At 35.7% G+C, this 24592-nt stretch overlaps 1 protein-coding gene and 1 long non-coding RNA gene across 2 annotated transcripts; both read right to left on the reverse strand.

Annotated features, from left to right (window-relative positions):
• Window positions 1-3079: 3079 nt before the first annotated feature.
• On the reverse strand, window positions 3080-4063 carry LOC140796490 (uncharacterized). The gene has a single exon (XM_073149535.1). The coding sequence runs from the start codon at window positions 4061-4063 to the stop codon at window positions 3080-3082; it is 984 nt and encodes a 327-aa protein (XP_073005636.1).
• A 9034-nt stretch (window positions 4064-13097) lies between these two features.
• On the reverse strand, window positions 13098-18203 carry LOC140796069 (uncharacterized). Its single transcript, XR_012110400.1, has 3 exons — window positions 17422-18203; window positions 13373-13580; window positions 13098-13276 (listed from the first exon to the last, which is right to left on the reverse strand). It is a non-coding gene; the product is annotated as an uncharacterized lncRNA (long non-coding RNA).
• Between the last annotated feature and the right edge of the window lie 6389 nt (window positions 18204-24592).

Genomic DNA, 24592 nt, shown 5'->3' on the forward strand with positions numbered 1-24592 from the left:
TAACATGTGGTTTGTATCTTCTGATCATATGTAAGTAGTTTTACCTCGTAGACGCCTTTCTCAAATTAGGATCTATTATATAATTATATATATGTATGTTTTAGCCTTCAGCATGATTGTATGACCTTATCTAGAGATGATTTTAGTCGAGCATATTTTATTATGCATTTAATTAGACTGATTTGGGATATGAGTATGCTGATGACATATAGAGATGATTGAAGTGAGTATGCATGTGATAGACTAGAGAGATCTACATGTGTTAGATATATGGTTGGAGACTGCATTGCATTATTTTTCTCTTGATTTTATTGCTATCTAAATTCCTCATATGCATGACTTGTTATAGTACTAGATATATGCACGTGATCTATCATATAGAAGGAAATGCAAAAATCTCATTGATAGAAAAGTTAATAGAAAAAAGCATGAGGGTACCCGAGTAGGTGCTAGGGTTAAGGGTGCCTGGAAAAATAACATAAAGGAATGTTTCAGAGAGAAAACTCAAAATAATTAATTAATTACATATCTAATTTATCGGGAGAGGAAGGCAGCTTCGACACTTCGATCCACAGGGTCGGCAGCTCTCCGACGTGGCGGAAAGGAGATGGGGGGAAGGAAAAAGGAGGAATGGGGCGCACGTGCCCTTAAGTTAGTGCACGTGCCGAGCACATGCACGCCAATTCTTTTTTTCTTTCTCTAGATGTTACAGTATGGCAGGGTATGATTATGACTGAGATACCATTAACGTATGGTAGGATATGCTTGGAGCCTATGGACAGGATGTTGAGATCGAGAACTTGGTGTTGACTATACATAGTGGTCTAGTATGATGATGCCATTCAGAGATGATATTGATGATTGAGATGTTGAGAAATGTATATAATTTCATTATCATTTGATATACCTGATTAATCGAGTGGTCAATATGCATCATATGTGGTTGCATTTAATATTATAGCACGGGGTCGGTATACATCATATGTGTCATATTTGATAGAGGTATAATGATGGTATGACATAGAGATTTATTTATACATTGTCGAGAATTATATACTTTGATCAGTTATGACATAATATTTACATTTCATTTATATATTATTGAGGATATATTCATATACTCATTCATAACATAATTCTCCTATGTGATTCATATTATTCAGTACATGATTTACTCTCTATTTGGCATTACTAATTCGGGGTAAGGTCTATTCATTGAGCTTTTTACTCATGACTCCCTTTATTTTTTCTTTTCTAACCCTTTCAAATATGTGATACGTGATAGCGACTTGAAATATCCTGAGAAGATATTTTACAATGATGAGGTGAGCTATAGGAGCGAGACGGCATAGATGATAATTTGTATAGAAATTGAGTTATATCGTGGTTTGTTATATTTGTACTTTATTATATTAGATGATAATTTATATAATATATGTCAGATTATAGTGTACTTATGTATCAGTTGTTTTAGTTGCATCTTGATGGTTTGTCATGGCCTGTTATGGGCTTTACCGATTATGTAGTGGTCTAGTGTATATTATTATGGACTTGGATGTTCATATGCTAACAGATTTATTTGGTTAATAATATGATTTATTTGGTGATGAATTATATGAGCATGGATATGCTAGTAGGTTTTATTTGATAATGTTATGATTATTTGGGCGCAGGAGTGTATCTGTGCGTAACGGGCTCCACCCGACCTGTCGCGTGCGCCTCATGTACTGTGTGGGTGCATGGGCGTACACGTGCTCGTGCCGAGTGGGAGTATTACACTAGTAGTGTATGCGTTTGTGTATAATGAATTCTCAAGGGAATACCCTTGAGGACTGACTGTAGACATAATTAGTCCACTATAAATCTCTTTGACTTATGTCGTCTCTTATTTTCTTGCTTATCGTCTCTCTTTAGTTTCTTTTTTGAGTTTAGATAGGTTTCATAAGCAATTATCTCATACACTTGCATAGTTGGTTTTTTTATCTTAATTTTAGATGTCAAGCCATAATCAAGTACTTCCGATAAAGAAAATAATAATAAGCTTGCAAATATTTACCTCCGGTCAAAATAATGAGGCATGTAAATGCATTAGCCAACATTTCTTATATGATGAAATGCTTTTGAAGAATTACATGATGAATTTCTAACTTAGAAATAAAAAATAAAAATAAAAATAAAAATATTGTTTCATCTTTGTCTCACAAAAATGAGGTTTTGAAAAAAAAAGTCGAAGAATTATCTTCAAAAATAAAAATTTCTCCATTAAATGATTTCAAGCTTGAAAATAACGTTTTGAAAAGAAAATTCTACATTTTTCAAGTTTGTGCAAGAAATTTTTTTTGAATACTTTATTTAAAAAATAAAAATATTTTATTTTATTAAAATTGGCATTGGTTATGATCGTACTCTAAAATAAAAAAAATTATAAAAACTTCTTTGTTAAGGCAACATCTTCAAATTGTCCTCATTCTACTTATTATTATTATATGAAGAATGGTTACATGTCTTATTCATGTTTTACTAGAAGTAAAACTTATACTGGAACCAAATTTTTTTTGAGTCATATAGTATTAGAGCTAACCTATTTAGACCCAAGAGAATATGAGTATCAAATTTCAATAAGTAATTTTTTCTTTTGATAGATATATTTAAAATTCAATGGCTTCGACGATGGTTCTTAAATAATAAATAATGTATGCTTAAGCTATGTAACTGGACATAAATTAAAGTCCACAATATTAGCAGCCAAAGATAGTGGACATATCATATTTGGAATCGGAACTACAAAGCAGAGCTACTAGATTAGCCTCGGCATAATGTTACAGTAACTTTTGATTTTATTGTATTAACCTTAGCATAACGTTACAGTAAAATCAACATGCTTCTCATGAATATAAATAAACATTTGATTTTATTGCATGCTTCTCATGAATATATAAATGCCACAAAAGAAAAGGAAAAAAAAGGAAGCTTCCAAAGAACCCGATTCCGATCTTTATGTAAGTTTGCTTCGATATTCTTACGTTATTAGTTATAGGAAAATAGAAAAGCATTACTGCTCCACCAGAGAAAGAGAAGCTCAAACGACAATTTCCATCTGAATAGAACTCTTAAGAGGCACATACTCTCCAAGATATCCGCCCAAGTGATCATGAAGTGCCGTCTTGTCGATCTTCTGGTGGTGGAAACTCTTGCAAACATAGTAGAACACACTCTGAAACAGTAATCCAACAAGATTCACAGCGACGAGCATCGCAACCAGGGCCACACCGATAACCACCTTGCCGACTGGCCCGACCCAAATGCTGCCCTCCTCATACGGTGCCATTACGACTGTGGTGCGAAAGAGGTCTCCTATCAGCCACCAGATGCCGGAGTAGGCAATAACCACGGTGATTGCTATGTGGGTCCGGCGCCGAAGCAGCCCGCGACTCTTCGCCATTGCGGCGAGGCCACAAAAGGGCTCCATAACGGAGATGACGCTGGCGAGGTGCCAGAGCGCGGAGATATACATATGAGCGGCGAGGAACGCTAGGGTAACGACCGAGAAGAGGAAAACGGAAGCGGCGGAGTCCGGGAACGAGGTGCTGATAATGATGGCGAAGATGCAGACGCTGTAGACGGCGTTGTAGACGAACATGACGAGGTAGACCCAGAGGAAGGTGTGGAAGAGGCGGGCGAAGACGGTGGGGATGGCGGAGATGGTGGAGGAGAAAGAGACGTGCTTGGCAGCGTAGAGGGAGGCGGCGGTGAAGACGACGGCGGCGGTGGAGAGGAGGGAGAAGGTGAAGAGAAAGAGGAGGTAGACGAACTGGTAGAGGAAGAGGAGGGACCAGTCAGAGGCGTAGGAGGAGGCGGAGGAGGACTGGGAGGCGGAACAGAGGTGGTTGATGAGGGGGTGGGTGAAGAGGGAGTGGGCGAGGATGGCGAAGGATAGAGGAAAGATGAAGGCGAGGGTGATGAGGGCAAAGGTGCGAGGGGAGGAGCGGGGGATGGAGATGGACTTGCGCAGGATGTCGACTAGAGAGAGGTTCTCCAGCTCTTCTTCTTGTTGAAGATCCATCGATGAAATCGATGACCGGTAGGAGGGGCGGGGCCGGAATTAGGGTTCTGGTGGTATATCAGTCGGTAGGATCGTTTTGCCTGGTCTTGCTTGGTTGCTGCTCTCTGTGTTTGTATATATATTTGTGAAGTTTTTTTTTTTGTTCAATATTCGATTAGGCCTCGCAGTGAGAATACTAGTCCGACTAGAAATTCTAATTCATATCGTATATGAAAAGGACTTTCCTAATGTGACTCGCAAGCCTTTCACAAAATGATTACATACCTTATATTATTACTACTAATAATAGAACTCTTCGATCCCACTCCTATAAAAGCCTACGAAGAAAGACCAAGAGGATAGATCTACCAATGTTTTGCAACTATAATTTATTATAATTGAAATTAATTGTTTAAGTTTAACATATGAGCGTTTCTTTCATGCACTAGGAGTGAGTAACTTGATTGGAGATCCAATGGTTAAAATTTATGAGGGTATAATGGGAATGTAAAAAAACTAAAAAGGATGACCGGTTCAATAGATATTTATTTTTAAAATAAAATTTTAATGAACATTGTTTCCTCTTTGCTACATTTGCTTCCCTTTTCGCTCTCTCTCTCTTTCGGCTTTCGAAACCCTCTCTTCCCATGCCATTTTTTTTCGATCTCAACCGAAGTCACGCTGTCGATGCCTCATCGAAGAGGATCCCACAATATTCTAGTAAGGCTAATTTTTTTTTGTGCTTTTAGACTTATAAAAATTATCGACGAGTATTTGAGATCAGAACTTTTGTTTCTGTTTTAGCCATCATCTCGTTAGCTTTCACACCATGAATCTGATAAGGAGAGATAGTTGTTTAGAGCATGATTCGGGAGTTGAACTTCATAATAATATCAAAGTAGATGGAGAATCAAAAAAGAAATTGCTCTATCAAATAAAGTTCTTGATCCTTTGGTTGTGCCATGTAAAGATGCACCTAAAAATAGAATAAAATCTTTTAATGGGATTCAAAGATATAAATGTGGATTTTGTAATAAAGTCGGACATTCAAGACGTACATGTCCCGCCATAGAAAAAGATACAGATAGAGTTTGAGCAGTCTTCTTTTATTCCAAAAAATGAGGTGATATTTATGTTACATTTTTTTCAATTGATAATAATATTTATTGATGAAATTGGTATATGTGAAATTTATGATTTCAGGGATTTAAAGCTACAAAATCTCTTGGTTGATAAAGAGAATGGTATGTTGAAAAGCAGATCTAAGGCTAGGAAGAGCCTTCACTATACCTCTCAATAGCTATACTCACGAGGTCTTTGGTTGTTATCTTTTCTATATATTTCTCGTTAACCATCTTCAACGTAAGCATTTACTTTATTTTATATGCACAAGGATTATGTCCCTATATGTATGGAGGTCAGTAAACATTCACATTTTATTACTCAACTAATTTCTTTTAGGACCATTTTCTTTTCTTACATATGATAACATCAGTTCTCTTTTCTATGCACTTCTACAATGTTAATAGTGCTTGAATGCTGGCGCCCCTGAAGTGCGAAATGCCTCGTTTTCTACTTGGCAGCTATAGCTAAGGTAATTTCTTATAAAAGCCTTTCTTTTGATCATCTTCTATTATCACGAGATTGTTGTTCTATGAACAAGCCGGACTTTGTTACCTTGTCTTTTCTTTTCTCCTCTGGATAATTGGTATGTGAGCTTTGGGAAGATCTTTAGAGAAGCTTGACGAGATGAGGAAGAAGAAACTCTCAGATATGATTGGATCTGCTGATGATGCTGCTGTCTCCATTTCAGTATCAGGTTTTGGAAGTGATTGCCCTTCTATCATTTTTTATTATTGTTTTAAATATGAGAATATGCTATTGTGCACTGACAATTTTCAGTGTCCCATTCTTTGTAAAGCCAAATGATATGTATCTTCTCTAAATTGTTTGTGAGGTTTTTAGTATGTGGGTTCATCCGCTTAGGTATCATGATTTCCTCAATATTTTGATCTTTGTCCACTATTTAAGGCATAGATCTTTACTAATTCTATATCGTAGTTTCATCTTGTAATTCTCATGGCCACCTTTTATAATGGGATCTACTATTCTTGCAATCATTCTTCTGATGAAGCACATGGTAATAACTTATACATTCCTATCGATCTTTTGGAGAAGCTCTATGCAGGTACAAAGAAGAATAAATTATCCAAACTTTTTTTTATATTGGAAGGAAGTTCGAAGAACCTGAGATTCCTTAAAGCATCAAGACCTCTGGCAGCAGTTATGCTGGGAACAGCCTTTGTGAAAATATTCCGTCCATCTTCAATATCTCTGGTGAGTTTGTATTCCCTTGAACCATTTAAATCTGAAAGTAGAAGCAGTACTTCATGTTGCTGTGGTTATAATCACTTGTTCTCTTTTTTAGCTTTTCCATATAAAAGCTAAATTGGTGATTCAAGGGAAAACATACCAGGGGCTACCAATATATTTGTATGAATAAGGTAACAAAATTTTCTTTAATGATAATGATCCTTATGAAAAATAGTTAAATAGTAATGCTAGCACATATCCCATTACAAATGCTAGCACATATCCCTGGTTAAATTATAGTAAGCTCAATGAAGATTAATTCAGTCAATCTTACCTTATCAAAGCTAGGGTTAACACTCATAAATGTATTTTTGCAGTTATTTGGTCTTGGAATAGCGAATATATGTGGTTCTTTCTTCTCTGCATACCCTGCAACAGGTAAACTATTAGTGTGTTCTCTTTTGAATCTTGAATTTAAATACTATAGTTTGTGAAATTAATTCTCTGTTTCAAATTCCAACAAGCTTGTGTCACCGTTCAAGCAGTTTGTGTTGTCAGGAATCTCATAATGCAAATATTCAACGGAACGAGACAAGAGGACAAGAAAGAAGCTCTTTGATCCGCACCGCACGAGGCCTGAGCAATCTGCCACAGATTAATTTCACACCATCAAAATACTGTTTTTCTTTTGGAAGAATCAAAACATTGGAAGTTGCTTGTCCTCTCTCTCTCTCTCTCTCTCTCTCTCTCTCTCTCTCTCTCTCTCTCTCTCTCTCTCTCTCTCTCTCTCTCTCTCTCTCTCTCTCTCTCTCTCTCTCTCTCTCTCTCTCTCTCTCTCTCTCTCTCTCTCTCTCTCTCTCTCTCTCTCGACATCTTTTGTCTTTTCGTTCTTCAAACCACCTCATTCTCGTCTTCCGTATACTTCTTATGTTTGAAATAGAATTACAGAATAAGATCTACATGAAAAAAAAAATTGTACACAGTTAAACATGATCATCGGGTGAGCCAAACTAGATTCGGGTTGGGCTTTCGGGCTAACCGCGCTTAAGTATTTTTGTTCATAGCCCGACCTATCAATCACTCAGGCCGGGCCAGGCTGAGTTCGGGCCGCACTTTTTGGGCCAACTAGGCTTAAGTATTTGTTCATGGCCCGACCCACCAATCACTCGGGCCGGGCTGGCCCGACCTACCAATCATTTGGCCCAACCCACATTTTAGCTATTTTTATAATTTTTTATTATTATTTTATTTTTTAAAAAATATTTATTTTCTTCTATTTAAAAAATAATAATAAATTAAAAAATATAAATGTGTGCTTAAAAAAATATAAAATGGTACAGTACTAAAATTTTAGTTGGTTTTTACTGTAGTAGAACGGGTAAAAACTGTAGCAGAACGTGCGGGCCTAGTTGCGGGCCAAACAGGCAGGCTTCCGGGCCGGGTCGGGCGGGCAAAGAGTTGGCTGTCAAAAAAAAAATTTTGTTTTTCTTTAAGAAAAATGTTAGTTTATCATCTGGGTTTTAATTTTAGTCGATGCAGTAGATTAATAGCATTACTAATGCAGAAAATTAATCAGCATCATTTATTGCACAATTTATTATACAACATCTATATGACTGAAATATTTCACAATGGCTATGTTCAAGGATGATCAAGGAGAAAAAGGTTCTCTTGTTAAAATTAGAAACTCATCAAACTAGTTGTATTTTAAGCTTTGAAGTGCTTATATAATAAAACAATATACTCAAAGACTTGCACAACTAAGTGAGGACAATGCGATAAATAACCACTCACACAAAAAAAAAAGTTAGCTGCTGTAACAGTAATTAGAGTATCTTATATGTTCTAAATACCAATACTGTATTTAAGAATTTAAATTTAATCAAAAGATGTTAAGTATACTATATATGAAAACTATCAAAGCAAAAATAATAACTGAAGTAATGCCAAATTTCCTCTTAAATATTTCTTTTTTTGGGATTTGTACAATGCAAACTATCAAGCAAATACTTAAGGGTAAAATCAACCCAATTAAGAGTTTGATACATGAAATATCTTGCAAAAGGTTTAAAAAATAGGATTGCACCTTATTTTTTGCATTTGGTGCCAATATTGTACCAATCATTATTTACATAAATCGATGAATAAAATGTTCATCAGCAACATTATTTTCTTCAATACATTTAGTCAAGTGACTAAGAGTCACATTTCCTTTAGCTAGGTCCATATAAAGTAGGGGTGGCAATTGGGTCGGGTTAAGCGGGTTCGTGTCGAGTTAGATTCTGATCGAGTCAACTTTACCCTAATATGAACACGACCCGATTAATAAATGGGTTGCATTTATTAGACACAAACACAATTCGATTATTAAATGGGTAACACGACACGACCCGTCTAACCCGTTTAATAAACGAGTCGTGTTAACATGACATGGTAACACGACCCGTCTAACCCGTTTAATAAACAGGTCATATTAACATGACCCGATAACATGACCCGTCTAACCTGATTACCAACTCAATTACCCTGTATAAAATTTAAAATTTATTAATTTATTCTATATAAATATTGTGTTAAACAAACAAATTAACCTATTATCATCTCAAAACTCATTCAAACATAAAGCTGTAGTAATTAAAGCAATTGATGTTCAGCAATCATTTCCTTCTTTCGTCCCCAATAACAATTTCTTCGGCAATTAAAGCTGCAGTAGGCTTTGGTGCACTAGAAGCACTAAAGGCTTTGGTGCACTAGAAGCACTAAAGGTTCCAGCTAATATGGAGTTCGATGTATGTTCCAAGACCCTCCTGCGTTTTGAGTTCTTTCTATTATATCGAAATGCAAGGTTTCTGCTTCCAACTTGTAATGTATTGTTGGCTTCAATACCTTGATCAAGAATGTACAATAACATCTCCAAGCCTCCAACATGTTTAGCTATTTTAGAGGAAATATTGTCAACCTTGATCAAGAATGTCTCCCTACCAAAAATAAAATGATGAGATTTAGAAAGCAGAACATAAAAATGTTAGAACCAGATGTTATTGTACATGCTGCATAGCCTGCATAGCGTAGTACAATAGCAAAGTAATAACAACGAACAAATCGTAAATACATGTTAAAGCAATATGGCAGCCCACAGTAATACCTAACCAAGTGAGGAACTATTAGGAATGCATGAACAAATGTTGCTACCTCGCTGTAGTAATCTCAAGCCAAAATGTCAAATTGTTAAGCACAAAGGAGGAGACACATCTGGAAAACACGAATCAACACATCTCAACTAAATCGCCGACGTAGCAAGCGCCACCAACGACGATCAAGTTCGACTGTTGGTTGCGGTGAAGGACAGCAGCGGGGGTGAAGGCGGCAGGCAGCGGCGGTAAAGGTTAAGGCAAATGGGGAAGAGATCCGACGAGGGTGAGGAGGTTGGAGAGATTCGGAGAGAGAGGAGGTGAGAGGCACCCGGACGGAGGCGGAGACTGAGGTGGGAGTCGGGAGGCATCGCGGATGGAGGCAGTTGGAGAGATTCAAACAGAGAGGAGGCGCGGAGGCACTACGGACGGACGCCGACAAATTCTTGAGGTAGACGGCAGGTGGAGATTAAGCGGGAGGCACCACGGCAAGCGGTAGACAGCGGCCGAAGAGATTGGAGAGAGAGAGGAGGCGCGCTAAAATCTTTTTGCGGTGAGATGAGGTGGCTGCTCGCTACGACTGTGATGGAGAGTGGAGAGAGTGGGTGAACGATTTATGTTTTAGAGTTTAGTTAGCGTATATATATATATATATAACCCACCTATGGATACCCTCATGATGTGTAAAGTTTTGAGTTTTTTATTTTTTATTTTTGATTAATATGGATCGATCCATGGTCTAATTTAATATTTTTATTTAGGTAAGATCTGTCTTATATGAAAATTTTAAGTATTATGAGTAAATATCTTTTTCATCTACTTCGCTTTATCTGCATTAACATATGAATATACATAATTAAATAATAATAAAATTAATTGTAATATTCAGATAGTACTATTAATATGTGGATATAAATTTAAATATCATGATACAATAAAACAAATTATATATATATCCTTCAAAAATCTATTATTTACTTATATATATTTCTCAAAACATATGCTATTTGTATAGGTACCCTATCGTTACTTTTTAAGTTAAATCTTAATAATTTAATAAAATAAGTAAACTATCCTTAACTAAGACAAAATTTATAAAACTATAATAATGATAGTTTTATTATAAAACTATAATAAAACTCTAAAGGGATATATTTTAAAAGGTACATATGCAAAACTCATGTGCCTTGAAGTTATACATATAAATATAAAATTTGGAGAGGTATATAAGAAAAAATGTATCTAGTATGTATTCAGAAACCCATAAAAAATCTTTACAAATTAAATTTAATAATGTTTGATATGCTTCTACCACTACACGTGACTAGGGCTGTTAAAATAATTAAGTTGGCTCGAGCTTGGCTCAAGAAAACTCGATCAAGCTCATTCTGAAAATGAGCTGCGCTGACTTAATCTTCAAAATAGGCTGGAAAATATTCCAGCCAAGCTTGGTTATAAGCGGGCTCTATTAAGTAGGCTAGAATAAGTATTATGTTTATTATATATATACTATATGAGTAATACTTCCTATATTATATTATACTTCCATTATATTCTAAATTTTGCTTGAAATTAGTTTCAAATTGGCTTTGAATTAAAATAAATTTGATTCAAGCTGGACCATAAATCTAAACTTGAAATTATTTTTAATTCAAGCTTAATCAAAGATATGATCGAGCAAGCTCGGATCGGTTACACTCATAGATGGGACCATAACTCAACTATACAAAACGACTATTAATCTAATTCAACCTCTATAAATTTGAGTTTGACTTTAATAAAGATAAATTCGTTTATCTATGCATACTACAAATCAGTATTAAACTTAATTTAAACTTGAATCGGCATTAATATCCCTTGGAGAAAACCACCATTAAAATTTAAACAATTTAACCCTAAAAAAGATAAGAATATCATTATTTTAATTTTCAAATATTTCTCTTAATTAGTAGTACTTTTATTTTTTTATATTAAATAACTTAATCTAAAAAGTAACTATGAGGGTCTTTATATAAATATATATTTGAGGGATATACATATAATTATACTAGTTTTGATAGTTTTTTCTTTTTATAATATTTAGAAATATATATTATTAAATATTTTTTAAAAATCAGCAATTCTATCGAATGATTGAGTGACCCAATCTATGATAGGGTCAACGTCTAGTCCAAACCTAATAACTACGGCAATATTAGCTTCAATCTAGTATACGACTATATATGTGTGTATGTTTGTGCAGATCTATAAAGTAATAGATATCTAAGGCATGAAATTTAAATCCAGATGAAATTTAATCACATTTGAAACAACCTTGATACAAATTCAAGGTTGAATTGAATCAAAATTTTACTATAGACTAATATTTTGGCGGAAGCATTGTTTGATCTTAGGTAGGATTTTGATAAATAAAAAAAAAAAATTCCACAGACCCGTAAACAATTGAAAATCTTTTAATACTCATTTCATTAGTTTTTAGTTAATTCTTCCTTTTCTTGTTCTAAAATTGCCTCATGAAGAGGAATGTCAATAATATATGTACTAATATAAGTAGAGAAGCCTTTATGTTTTTTTTTTTTTGTGCCTTTACCATTAATGTCATCAACAGGGTCAAAGTTAGAGAGAATGTATAGGAAAATAGAAAATAGTTAAGGTATAACTAAAATTGTCCCTATATAAAATATAGTAAATATATTTCTAAATGGATAACGAATTATATTTGGTCAGATTGAATATTAAAGTTCTCGAGCAACTACATATAATATAGTGTCACATGCCTACAGATAGTAACTATATTAGACTGGATCAAATTTAATCCCATTTAAAATAACCTCAGTACAAATTTAAGGTTGACTTGAATAAAAGTTATACTATAGAACAATATTTCCGCGGAAGCATTGTTAGAACTTAGATAGAATTTTGATAAATAAATTAAACGAATAATTACACTTAGATCTTCTGACCTATCATTCATTTTTATATATTTTGCTAAAGTTTTTTTTTTAACACATAGACCCTATAAAGTATTGAAAATCTCTTAATACTTATTTCATTAGTTTTCCATTAGTTCTTTACTTTTCTCGTTCAGAAGTTGTGTGCTATGATCTTTATACACTTATTTTGTAATGGAAGAAAAAACAGACGAATGTAAATACTAATATAAGTATAGGCATTTATGGTTTCTTTTGCCTTTACCATTAATGCCATCAGGATCAAAGTTGAAAGAATGTATATGAAAATAGAAAATATTTGAGGTTCCTAATTCACATTTTTGTTGAATTTTCTTTTTGGTAATTCCTTATGTCCCTATATAAAATATAGTAAATAGATTCCTAAATGAATAACGAATTATATTTACCAAAATATATATTGAATTTAACATTAAATATGTGGGAAATAGAGTAGTTAATAATCTACTTGGTAACGTGATTTACAATAGTAATGGATTTTGGCTGATATCGGCATTGCCATGTGAAAGTCGATGCTCTACCATAAAGAAAAGTTCATTTGAGATACTTGGAGCTCTATTTGTTGCATCTCACTCAAAAAGATGATTTTACTTCATTTGCTGAGAACTGTTTAAATTAAGATGCTGATCCGATCATTCAAAGTTAAATAGAAATTCTGTAGCTCGTACTATTTAACAAAGATATTTACAACAACAAAGTAGTTGTCTGATATGACGAAGCCAAACTTTACAGTGGGTAGTCTCTCACAGATTCACCACAAATTAAGACAGCTTCATGACTCCCTAAATTTGGTCAGATTGAATGTTAAAGTTTTTGAACAGCTGCATATAATATACAGTGTCACAAGCTTGCAGATAGTAACTATATCAGATTGGAAATTCTTATGAACAAGGAAACAATAAATAGAGCATTCTTACCTTCTTTTAAGTCTCTAAACCCCAACCAATGGCTCAGCTTTGTCATAGAAACTGTCCTTTAGCGATATCACAATACTTTGGAACCCACATCCTCCATCATCATCTAGACCGATCACATGATTTCGACCTAATAAAGCTAGCAACCTTTGAAACATTCTGATTATCCAGAGCCGCATCAATTTCATCCAATATGAAGAATGGAGATGGCCTGTAATTGAATTTTTTTTGCAGAAAATAAGGTGGAGAACACTTAACACATCTATTAAGATAGCTTTTCAAGAGGTAAAGATAAAGCTTTCAAAGCTTAAACTCCTATTAAGTAAGCAAATAAGTGATCCAAATAAATCAAACAAGCCTAGAAAATTGACAGACTCAACTGAAAGCTCTTTTTATGGAAAGAGACTAATTGTCCTATTAAATCTGAACATAATGGATTATAGTACATCCCATTGCAAGTGAAAGTTGTATTACACTTTTACTGGTGACGTAAATAGCACTTATTAATCAGTATGTAGGCGTCAAGCTTGGCACCATACACATTTCAGTAGAGTTATGAATTTCCAAGAAACGCCTCCGCCCGGCACGGGCACGTGCACGCCTACGCGCCCACACGGCACGCGCGGCGCACGTGACACGACGGGCAGGGCCCATAACGCACAAATACACTTCTGCGCATATACAATCATGATATCATCAAATGCCACCTACTAACATATTCATGCTCACATAATCCAACACTAACTAAATCATACTATCAACTAAATAACATGTTAACATAGTGATTAGACCTTATCCTGAAACAGTGAAACCAAACAAAAAGTAAATCATGTATTGAATAATATGAATTAGAAAGAGTATCACGTCATGAATTAGTGTATGAATGTAACCTCAGTAATATATAATTGAAATGTAGATAACATGTCATAACTGATAAAAATATATAATCCTAAACAATAAGTAAACAAATCTTTATGCCATAGTATCATCATAACTATCTCTCTAATATGACACATGATGCATGCCAATCATGACCATATTATGATATCAAATGCAACCATATATGATGTATATTAATCACTTGATAATCAGGTAATTAGATGAGAATAAAATTATATGCAGTTCTCAACATCTCAGTCATCAATATCATCTCTATATGTCATCATCATGCTAGACCACTGTGCATAGTCAACACCCGGTACCCAGTCTCAACATCATGTCCCAAGGTTTAGAGCATACTCTGCCACCCACAAAAGTATCTCAAATATAACCATACCTCGCCACCCGCTAGGGTATCAACATCCATCTAGACCGGGCACCTTTCTTAGCTGATAGAAACCTTGTGAGGTAACTCACCACATATGCCATAGCGAACGACATCTGTCCGAATATCTACTGCGCACACAGACTAATGACCTCGGACGTAAGACCAATAGGATCGCGACTATGTCGAGCGATCAATCATCCACCAAGCGCGTCCTAACCCTCGCGCTCACTCGAGTTTCCTCACGCTTTCTATCAACTATCATATCAATCACATTTCATATTTTCCTTCTACATGATAGATCATATGCATATATCTAGTACGATAATAAGTCAATGCATAACAAGAATTTAGGTGGAATAGGAATCAAGAAAAAATGATACAATATAGTCTCCAACTATGTAGTCAACACATGCATATTTATGCTAATCTATTACATGCATACTCATTATAGAGATCATCCCGACATAAAATTATAACAGTATAGTCATCTCCAATCATCTCTATATATCACCAATGTACTCATATCCCAAATCAGTTTAATCAAATGCATGATAAAATATGTTCGACTGAAATCATCTTTAAATAAAATCATATAATCATGCTGGAGGCCAAAACATGCATATACATAATTATATAATATATCATAATATGAGAGAGGTGTCTAAGGCATAAGACTACTCACAGTCTAATCAGAAGACACGAACCATGCGTCTCTCACGTCCGTCAGTCAACCATCAACTCATCGTAAGGGTCCACGGGGTCTCACATAAGGGGGGGTTCGGGTCTGAAAATATTTAAGTACCACGAAGTTATTTATTTATCTAATTATAATTAATTTAAGTAAAATATAACTATTTATTAGGTTAGAATCACTTCTCTTTTATTTTTGATTACATAACCATGTCTATATTATAGATACGATTCAAATACTAGAATTATATTATTATCATAAAATGCTAGTTAAGGAGAAATATTTGTTTCTTTTTATTTATAATATTCTAAATATATAATTATAAAGTAAAAGCTAAATAATTATAAATGAGATATAAGTATAGATAAGATCTATTTATAATAAATTTATAATTCTTAGTCTATTTTGATTAATTAGAAGTTATATAGTATTTATTTAATTATGCAAAATAATTAATTAATTAATAAGACTAGTATCTTATTCTACACACGATAGTATAAGATTACTTAAAATGCATATATTATGAATATCAGTACATAAATCTAATAATTATAATTTACAACACTATCTATTAATCTAATAGAAATATAAATACATAATTAAATAAAAATAAATATTATCTATATTTATGCATAATAGTTTATAACCTAGTTAATCATTAATTATACTAATTATAACTAATAATCATCATGTTGAAGAATATATATTATTATTAAAATAATTAATGTCTAAATAATTTATCTGCATTAATTAAGAAAGTAATACCTAATTAATAAATAAATAAATATAAAATAAAGTAGATAATAAAAATAATGTCACCAGTGAGTGAGAAGGAGCTAAGAGAGAAGAAGAATAGAAGAAGGAAGAAAGAAAAAGAAAAAAGAGAAAGAAGAAAGAAGGAAGAAAAAGAAGAGGAGAGGAAGAAAAAGAAGAGGAGAGGAAGAAAGGAAGGGAGGAGGAGGACTTGGTGCCAGCGAGAAGGGCACCGGCCACTGGTGGCCAGGCGGCTCGGCCCTGGCGAGCCCGAGCCCAAGAGTGCAAGCGAGTGGGAAAGAGAGAGAGAGAGAGGAAGGAGGAGGCTCACCGCGTCAGTGGAGGCAGCGGTAGCTACAGGCTAATGTCGGCAGGAGGAGGGAGAGAGAGAGAGAGATCGAAAAGAGAGAAAGAGATATTTAGAGGGAGAGAGAGAGAGGCGGTGGGGGGTTGGCGGCGGTTGTGGCGGCGCTGGAGCCCGCTGCGGCCAGCTGGTCACAGCCGTATGGCTGCGGCGATGCAAGGGGGTGTGTGGCACCCCCCAGGCAACTCCCCTTTTGCATGGGCACGAGGCTGGCCACACTGTGGCCGGTCATGTCGTGCCTATAATAATTTTTTTTAGTTCTAGGTTGTAACACAATAGCAGCAAGTCGCAGTCTTCTTTTTGCTGACCAACAATTGACAAAGAAAGTTGAATAGCAGATTTAGATAAAGAATATAAACCTGTGAATGGAGAAGAGCAATGCAAGTGCTGCAATAGTCTTCTCCCTGCTAGATAATTGTTCCATATCTCTAAAGCATTTTGTAGGAGGCATTCCTGTGTATTTGATGACGTACAAGAATGGCTCATCCTCATTTTCTAGATTCAAATATGCTATTCCCCCAAGTGGATGTGTGTCTCTTTGTTAATTGCTTATAAAATTTTGTCAATTCTTTTTGAGATATGGCCAAATGCCTCCATGAATTGCTCATATCTGAATAACCAAGAACAGCTTAAATGTAGACTACTACATAGTTATCAAGAAGTAAAATATCAATCCGCATAGCTAAAGAAACTTCAGCTTTGGAGATTAACCTACTATCCTTTGAAATAAAGACGTCATTATGCCAAATCTCTGGATATCCAAGTCAACAATGATCATCAAGCAAACAACGTAAATTTCACATAAGTGAGCTTGCGAGCAATTACCATTTAAGATAAAATGCTGCTCTGAGTACTTTCTACATCACAGCTCTAAAATGAAAATCATATTTTAATCGACTAAGTAAATTAACTGAGCATACACTGTGGCAAACTTTGAAGAATTTTCTTACAAAATTCTATTAGTACGAGTGCATTACCTCTTCTGCTTGATAGAATTATATTTGTCAGATATCTCTTTCTCTTCCTTCCTCATTGCTTCAAATTTCTCAATAACTTCCTTTTCCTTCTCTTAAATGCCTCATACTAGCCTTGAGCCTTCAGCTTTGGAGCTTCCCTTTCAATCTCAGTGATTATAGTGTCCATTTTTTGTTCCAAATCTGCCTCAAGCTTCTCATGCTCAAGAGGGTCTCATATCATGCAGATAAGTTCTGCTCAGCTTTCTCTATTTTTCACTCCAACAAAGGGTAAGGGCAGTGAGGGCAATGGCAGCGAGGGGCAAGCTCCACGACAACGAGTGATCAAAGCCAAGGATCGAGATCCAAGGGAGGAGAAAAGGAGAAACCGATAAGAGTTCGGAGGTCGGTGAAGGAGGGGAAAAGTAAAGTAAAGCGAGAAGAGATGGAGATGGATGACCATTTCTATATCGCCCATAATTCTTTCTTGAACCCCTAGAAACAGAGAAGATCAAGAACGAGAGATCAGATCGTGATACCTAGATCAACTTCCTAGCCGGAGCCAAGATTGAGATTGTCGATCTGGTGATGAAAGCCATGGATCGAGATCGATGGGAGGAGAAAAGGAGAAAGTGAGAATAGATCGAAGGTCGGTGATGGAGGGGAAGAGTAAAGGGAGATGGAGATGTGCTAAAGGGACTAATATGCCATTTTTCACGGGTTGGAACTGGTACCGGAAAACCAGTATCGGATGAGTAAAACCGGTAAAATCGGCTGTTAACACCATCAGCTCATACTTATAATTTGTTCTCGGGCATTGAAGTATTTACCTTAAATATAGGAAAGATTTCCACAAATCGACATAGATCAAGCTTAAAATGAAAATAATTTTGAGCCTAATTATAAAATCAAGTTAAAATTGAAATGATATTGGTTCAAGCCAATTTTGAGCCAATTTTGAGCTTGAGTCAAGTTCGAACTTAAACGAGCCATTCAATAGGCAATTTCAAGCTTGAATTAGTTCAAGCCTAAGTCAAGCCCAATCAAGTTTTAATTGAATCGTGCTTGAAATAAGACCTAATTTAATAATGAAAGTATAAGAAATAATATAATAATATTATGAGCTTTAGATCTTGATTTAAAAATTCATATCCATCATATATATTATATATTATTATTTTTAAGTCTTATTAAGTTGAGCTTGATTGAACTAGTTCATAATCAAGCTAGGTTTGAAATTAATTTTGAACCTGTTCTGCAGATCAAATTTAACTCTATCTCACTTTTGAGCCAAACTTAATCGAACCTCATCAAGCAGAACTCGAGCCGAGCTCAAGCCAGCTAGATTTTCTTTTGACAGCCTCATTCATGCATGGAAGAAAGGAGTTAAATGGAACTTTATGGAAATTTCGATGAGTCCTAGAACTAATTTTTCGTATAGTAGATAAAAGGGATGAGTAAATGACGTTTTAACTAATTCTTATACCTTGTCCAATGACATTGATATCACATTTATTCCCACAAATTGTTGTAGACTAGAAATTGTCCAAGCACCTCATTGATTGCAAATGCAATTGATGTAATAACTTTAATTGGTATATCTACCTTCAAAATCACGAGTGTTCTATGTGAAACAACCCACATAACTCTTACATGACCTATTAGTAGTGTTCTCACAAAGTATTCAAGAAAGATTTAAAAATATCATAAATAATCCAAGCAAAATAATCTAAAATATAAAGCACCAGAAGCCTCAATAAGCTCCAGAGATACATGTCCATATATAAAACTCAAAACATAGAATCCCTCGCAGGGGTAAATCCAACTAGGAAAGTAGAAGAAATAAACTCTAGTGGTGGCATAGATTAGCTATTCCTTGATATCCACATCCTCCCTCGCTGACTCTTAAATATTTCTATCAAAAGGTAGTGAGCACACAACCCAAAAAGTATAATTCAATAATATTCTATAAGCAATATAAATGCATAATGAATATTCTAGCGCATACTCGTAATTATCAACATAATAGAATAAACATGTCGAAAATAAATTGTAATGAACTTTTACATAATCATAGGATACAAAATACATAATAGTGTCATAACTAACATCAACTTATCATTTCATCAAGACAAGCTCACATAAGAGTCATAGATAATTTATATCTTAAGATACTCATACAAGCCATAATCTACATAGCAAACATATAAACGAGGAGAAATAGTCATCTAGCTATAATATCACTCATACATGCTTGGCGACACTGCATGTGACTAGTTATTTACGGCTATCAAACTAAGGACCTCAGTCATAAGCCCATATCCCTTTTTCATCATCATCACCACTCTAGTAACTCATCGAACATAGTAGAATTATTACTTGCAATAGAATCATCACACAACAGAATCATCGCATACAGCAAAAAAAGAGCACATAGCTTAATGGACGGCCTAATCTTATATCATCAGGTATCACTATAGCTATAACTCTACCTCACAAATATTTTTCTACTATCATCATAGTTTAGTCTCTAAATAAGGCAATGTGATCACCTAAATGCTACAAGCTAACGACCTCTGGTGTAGACCACTAATAAGATAAGTGCTATATAATACACTTCATTCTTAACCCCGGGGTGAGTGAGTAGAGTGCACTATCCAATCAGGACTTGACTAATAATGATATGTGCAAGTGATGCAATGTCTTCAATCATACAATTTATGTCATAGTCATCAAGTTTTATACATATATCACAAATGGATGCAGAAGAGTATGTCATGCAAAAGATAAGTAATAATTAATAATGAAACATATATCATAGATGCACGTACAAATAATATATTATAATAAGGATATGGAAATCATATTATTAAACATTTACACTACCCATAGATTAATATAAGATATAACTCGCTTGAAATATATCTGAAATACGATTAGCTCTCCTCAACTATCATGCTCCTCCTGCGTTTCGAGATTGTCCTCACATGATAATGAGTCTAATAAATTATGAACATAAGACAATACCTAAGAAATACGAACTTATAGAACTAGCTATCTTATTACGTAAATTACGTTTGACTTGGTTATTACATTTATTTTTCTATTTTTATAATATTATTTTATATTAATTAAATTGGGTCATCGAAGGTAGAATTTAAATTATACTTAGTTATAATTGTCAAAGGCATTAATACCAAAATTATAAGGATTAAATGAATGATTAATTCGAGATAGATAAGGATGGTTGGTTTAGTTAAGTTGTTTAGGGCTATTTTGATTTAATCTCTATAAATAGTGCCTTATAGCTTGTATATTAGGTATGCAAATATTAATGAAGGATTAATTGGCTTTTGCCATTGTCTAACTTCCCTCTCAACTTGGTCGCAGGCCTCAATCTCCCTCCTCCCACTTTACCAACCAATGATACCTCTCCTACCAGAACGGTATTGTCTTACTTCTAATCTCCCTCGTCTGTTGATCCCCCTAGTCCCATAAGGCAGGCCTACTTCTCCTATTTCTTCTCTTCCACAGTATTAATCTACCTACTCATCCACCATCCACACCATCTCCACTTCTAAACCACAATCATCACCACACCCACCACTAACACCACTATCGAATTTCTGTATAGATTAGACCCCGATCTCATCATTATCTGATAAGGGTATGAATATTAAAGTTGAAGATATAGAAATTATAAAACTATTCCAACCAGTTTCGTGATTTTCTGGCATCCAAAAAATATTTATCGAATATTCTCCCTCAACTATACAGAACTGTTCGTGATTCAGATCATTTTCATCTCCCTCTCTTTCTCTCTCTCTCCCTCTCTCAAACACCCTTTCTCTCTCTCTACCTACTGCCGTCGCCACCTCCACTAACACTGGGGAGTTTCCCTCATTCTCATTCTCTCTTTCTCTCTTTATCTCTATCTCTCTCTACCTCTCTCTCTATCTCTCTTTCTCTTTTTGTCGGCTTTCCCTCGGACCGCCAGAGGATTGAGCCGTCGGCGAGAGGCTGGCCGCTGAATGGCCACCAGCGGCCGCACCCCTCCCCATGGCCCAACCTTCTTCTTCTTTCTTCTTCTCCTTCTTCTTATTCTTCTCTTTCTTCTTCCTCTCCTCCTCCTTCTTCCCTTCTCTCCCTGGCTGCACCCTACAAGGGGTGCTGGGCTCGGTCCAGCGCCCTTGCAGCGCCAGGCACTGGGCTCGACCTAGCGCCTTGCTGTGCATGGTGCTGGGCTGAGCCCAACACTATATATAATTATATATATATATATATATATATATGCACAATTAATTTAGCTTAGTTAATTTAATGTATTTAGGTTATAACAATTAAATATAATTATATCATAGTTAGTAAATAATTCTAATTATATCATGTTTAGCAAAACACCTACAATATAAATTACTATTATTATCCTAGGTAGGTAATAGTAATTATTAGGGTTATGTACGTATATTCTTACGTAATTATTTGTAGTAACTTAATTCTTATTTTCTTAATTATCCAGGAGAATAATAGGTAGATAATTATGTTTTAAATACACTATTAGATAATATAATTATGGTTAATAAATAGCAAAACAATTATATAAATGAAGAGTACATAATTACAACAAGAAACTATCTTTTTGTCGAGTTAATTTTAATTAATAGAAAGACTGACATATTTGTTATAAATAATTTCAGCTCCCGACCCCCCTGTTTAAGACCCCGTAGACTTAACTATCGAGGTTTGATCGTTGTTTGGTATTTGTAGTGGTGGTGAGTAGTCCTATCCCCTAGACGACTTTTCTCAAATTAGGTTATATTGTATATTATGTACATGCACGTTTTGGCCTCCAGCATGACTATATGACTTTACCTAGAGATGATTACAGTCGAGCATATTTTTATCATGCATAGAATTAGGTTGATCTTGGATATGAGTATGATGATGATAAATAGAGATGATTAGAGATGATTATACTATTATAACTTTACGTCGGAGTGATTTCTGGTATGAGTGTGCATGTGATAGACTAGCAAGAGTATGCATGTGTTAGATACATGGTTGGTGTCTACATTGTATTATTTTTTTCTTGAATCCTATTCCACCTAAATTACTGTTATGCATTGACTTGTTATCGTACTGGATATATGCATATGATCTGTCATTTAGAAGGAAAACATGAAATATGATTGATAGGATAGTTGACAGAAAGCGTGGGGATACCCGAATAGGCGCGAGGGTTATGGGTGCCTGGAGTGATGATTATCGTCGCTGATATGCGATATCTCGCTAATTATGTATATACCTCTGTTGTGTATATGTAGTTGTGAAAAGCTCTTGATGATGTGTTGTGGCCTGTGTGGGGCCCAAGTAGGGTTATCTCTATGCTGTTGACAGTTAGACTTGAGCTATTCTTAGTTTAGATATTGTGGATAAAATTATGATGTTGCTACAGGTTTATTTGATTGTTAGTAACCAACCAAATGGTCAGGTGCTACGCACGTGCCGTATGGGCTCATGCGATGCACGTGTTTAGGGTTTGGATGTTACATTTTAAAGTTGTATTAGAGCTTAGGTTTGTTAAGTATCCGGCATATCATCAAGACCTTTTGTACATTGTCACCTTGAGTCTAGGAAAATGCTGCGGTCTTAGGGTTACGCAAGAGATAAATTTTACAATTTTACTTGATCACTAATCAGTTGATGAATTTGATCATTTCTACAGAAAGATGCCACCCCGTCGCAGAGGTTCATAGTCTAGGGTGACCTCCACAGCTGAGGCCCCTACTGAGACCCCATGAGTTCCTCCATCTCTGGAGGAGCGTGATCCTATTTCGCGCCTCCTAGACAGTCAAGAAAGACTTATTGAGGAAATCCTTCGAGGTAGAGGAGCTAGCATATCAACAAAGAGTTCTAAGCCGCCTCCTACAACGGGCATCACCTTGAATAAGTTTATGCAGTTGAACCCCCCGATTTATAGTGGAGGTGTTGATCCACTGGAGGCCAGTGGATGGTTATCGGATATAGAGAAAATATTGGATACTCTAGGATGTAATGATCAGCAGAAGGTAGCCTTTGCTGCCTTTATGCTTAGAGGTGAGGCGGAACAATGGTGGAAAGCCACAGAGAGACTGATAAAATCAAGGATAGGTGATGCAGTCATAACTTGGGAGTTATTTCTTGATGCTTTTGATCAAAAGCATTTTCCGGCCTGGAGGAAAGAAAAGATGGAAGAAGAATTTCTGCATTTACGTCAGGGTCCTATGACGGTGGTAGAATATGAGGCCAAATTTAATGCTTTAGCCCGTTTTGTGCCGCATCAAGTTCCAAATGAAGCAGCTAGAGCTCGACGTTTCAAACATGGGCTAAATTATGCTATACGTCAGAGCTTGGAGGCAGCAGGCCTCATTCCTTATGCTGATATAATAGAGAGGGCTATGGCCCTTGAAGGGGTGATTCAGGAAAAGAGGGCTATGGATGCTCGGAGATCTAGGACACAGTCTGGGCGAGGCGGTAGTTCTAGAGCTCTTTCTGCTAGCCAAAGCTTACCGTCTTCGCAATCACAGCGTCGCCCTTCCTATCATCCTTATCGAGGGAGTTACAGTGCTGGTTCATCTATTAATCGATCTGATTCACGAGGATCTAGGGGACTCAGCCAAGCAGTATCATAGATTAGTGTGATTGGGCCATCATCCGGTGGTAGAGGAGGTGGGATGGCTAGGGGATCATTAGGGCATAATCGGCCTTGTTATGGATGTGGCAAACCTTTCTTATGCTTCGGGTGTGGACAGCCTGGTCATATCCGTCGTGAATGTCCGCACCCTGCCACCGCCCCAACTTCTGCTGCTGTAGCATCTTCTAGAATTGCACCTCTTGGGGTTTCTACTATGGTTGGCCGAGGTAGAGGAGTTGTTGGAGCAGGTTCCTCTCAGCTTGGGCGAAAGTCTAGAGGTGGCCGGATCTTCGCTATGACGGAGCACGACGCTTTGGCATCTAATGATGTGGCCACTGGTACTCTGAATTTATTTTCACATACAGCAAGAGTTTTATTTGATCCGGATGCCACACATTCCTTTATTTCAAATTCTTTTGCTTGCCATGCCGATATACTAATGGAACCTTTAGAGGATATTCTGTTGATTGCCACACCAGTAGGAGAGACAGTTGTTATTGATTCTGCTTATAAATCCTGCAC

This window comes from Typha latifolia, chromosome 10 (assembly GCF_019914945.1).
Source record: "Typha latifolia isolate L0001 chromosome 10, TyphaL0001v2, whole genome shotgun sequence".
In the NCBI taxonomy this organism is placed as follows: Eukaryota; Viridiplantae; Streptophyta; class Magnoliopsida; order Poales; family Typhaceae; genus Typha; species Typha latifolia.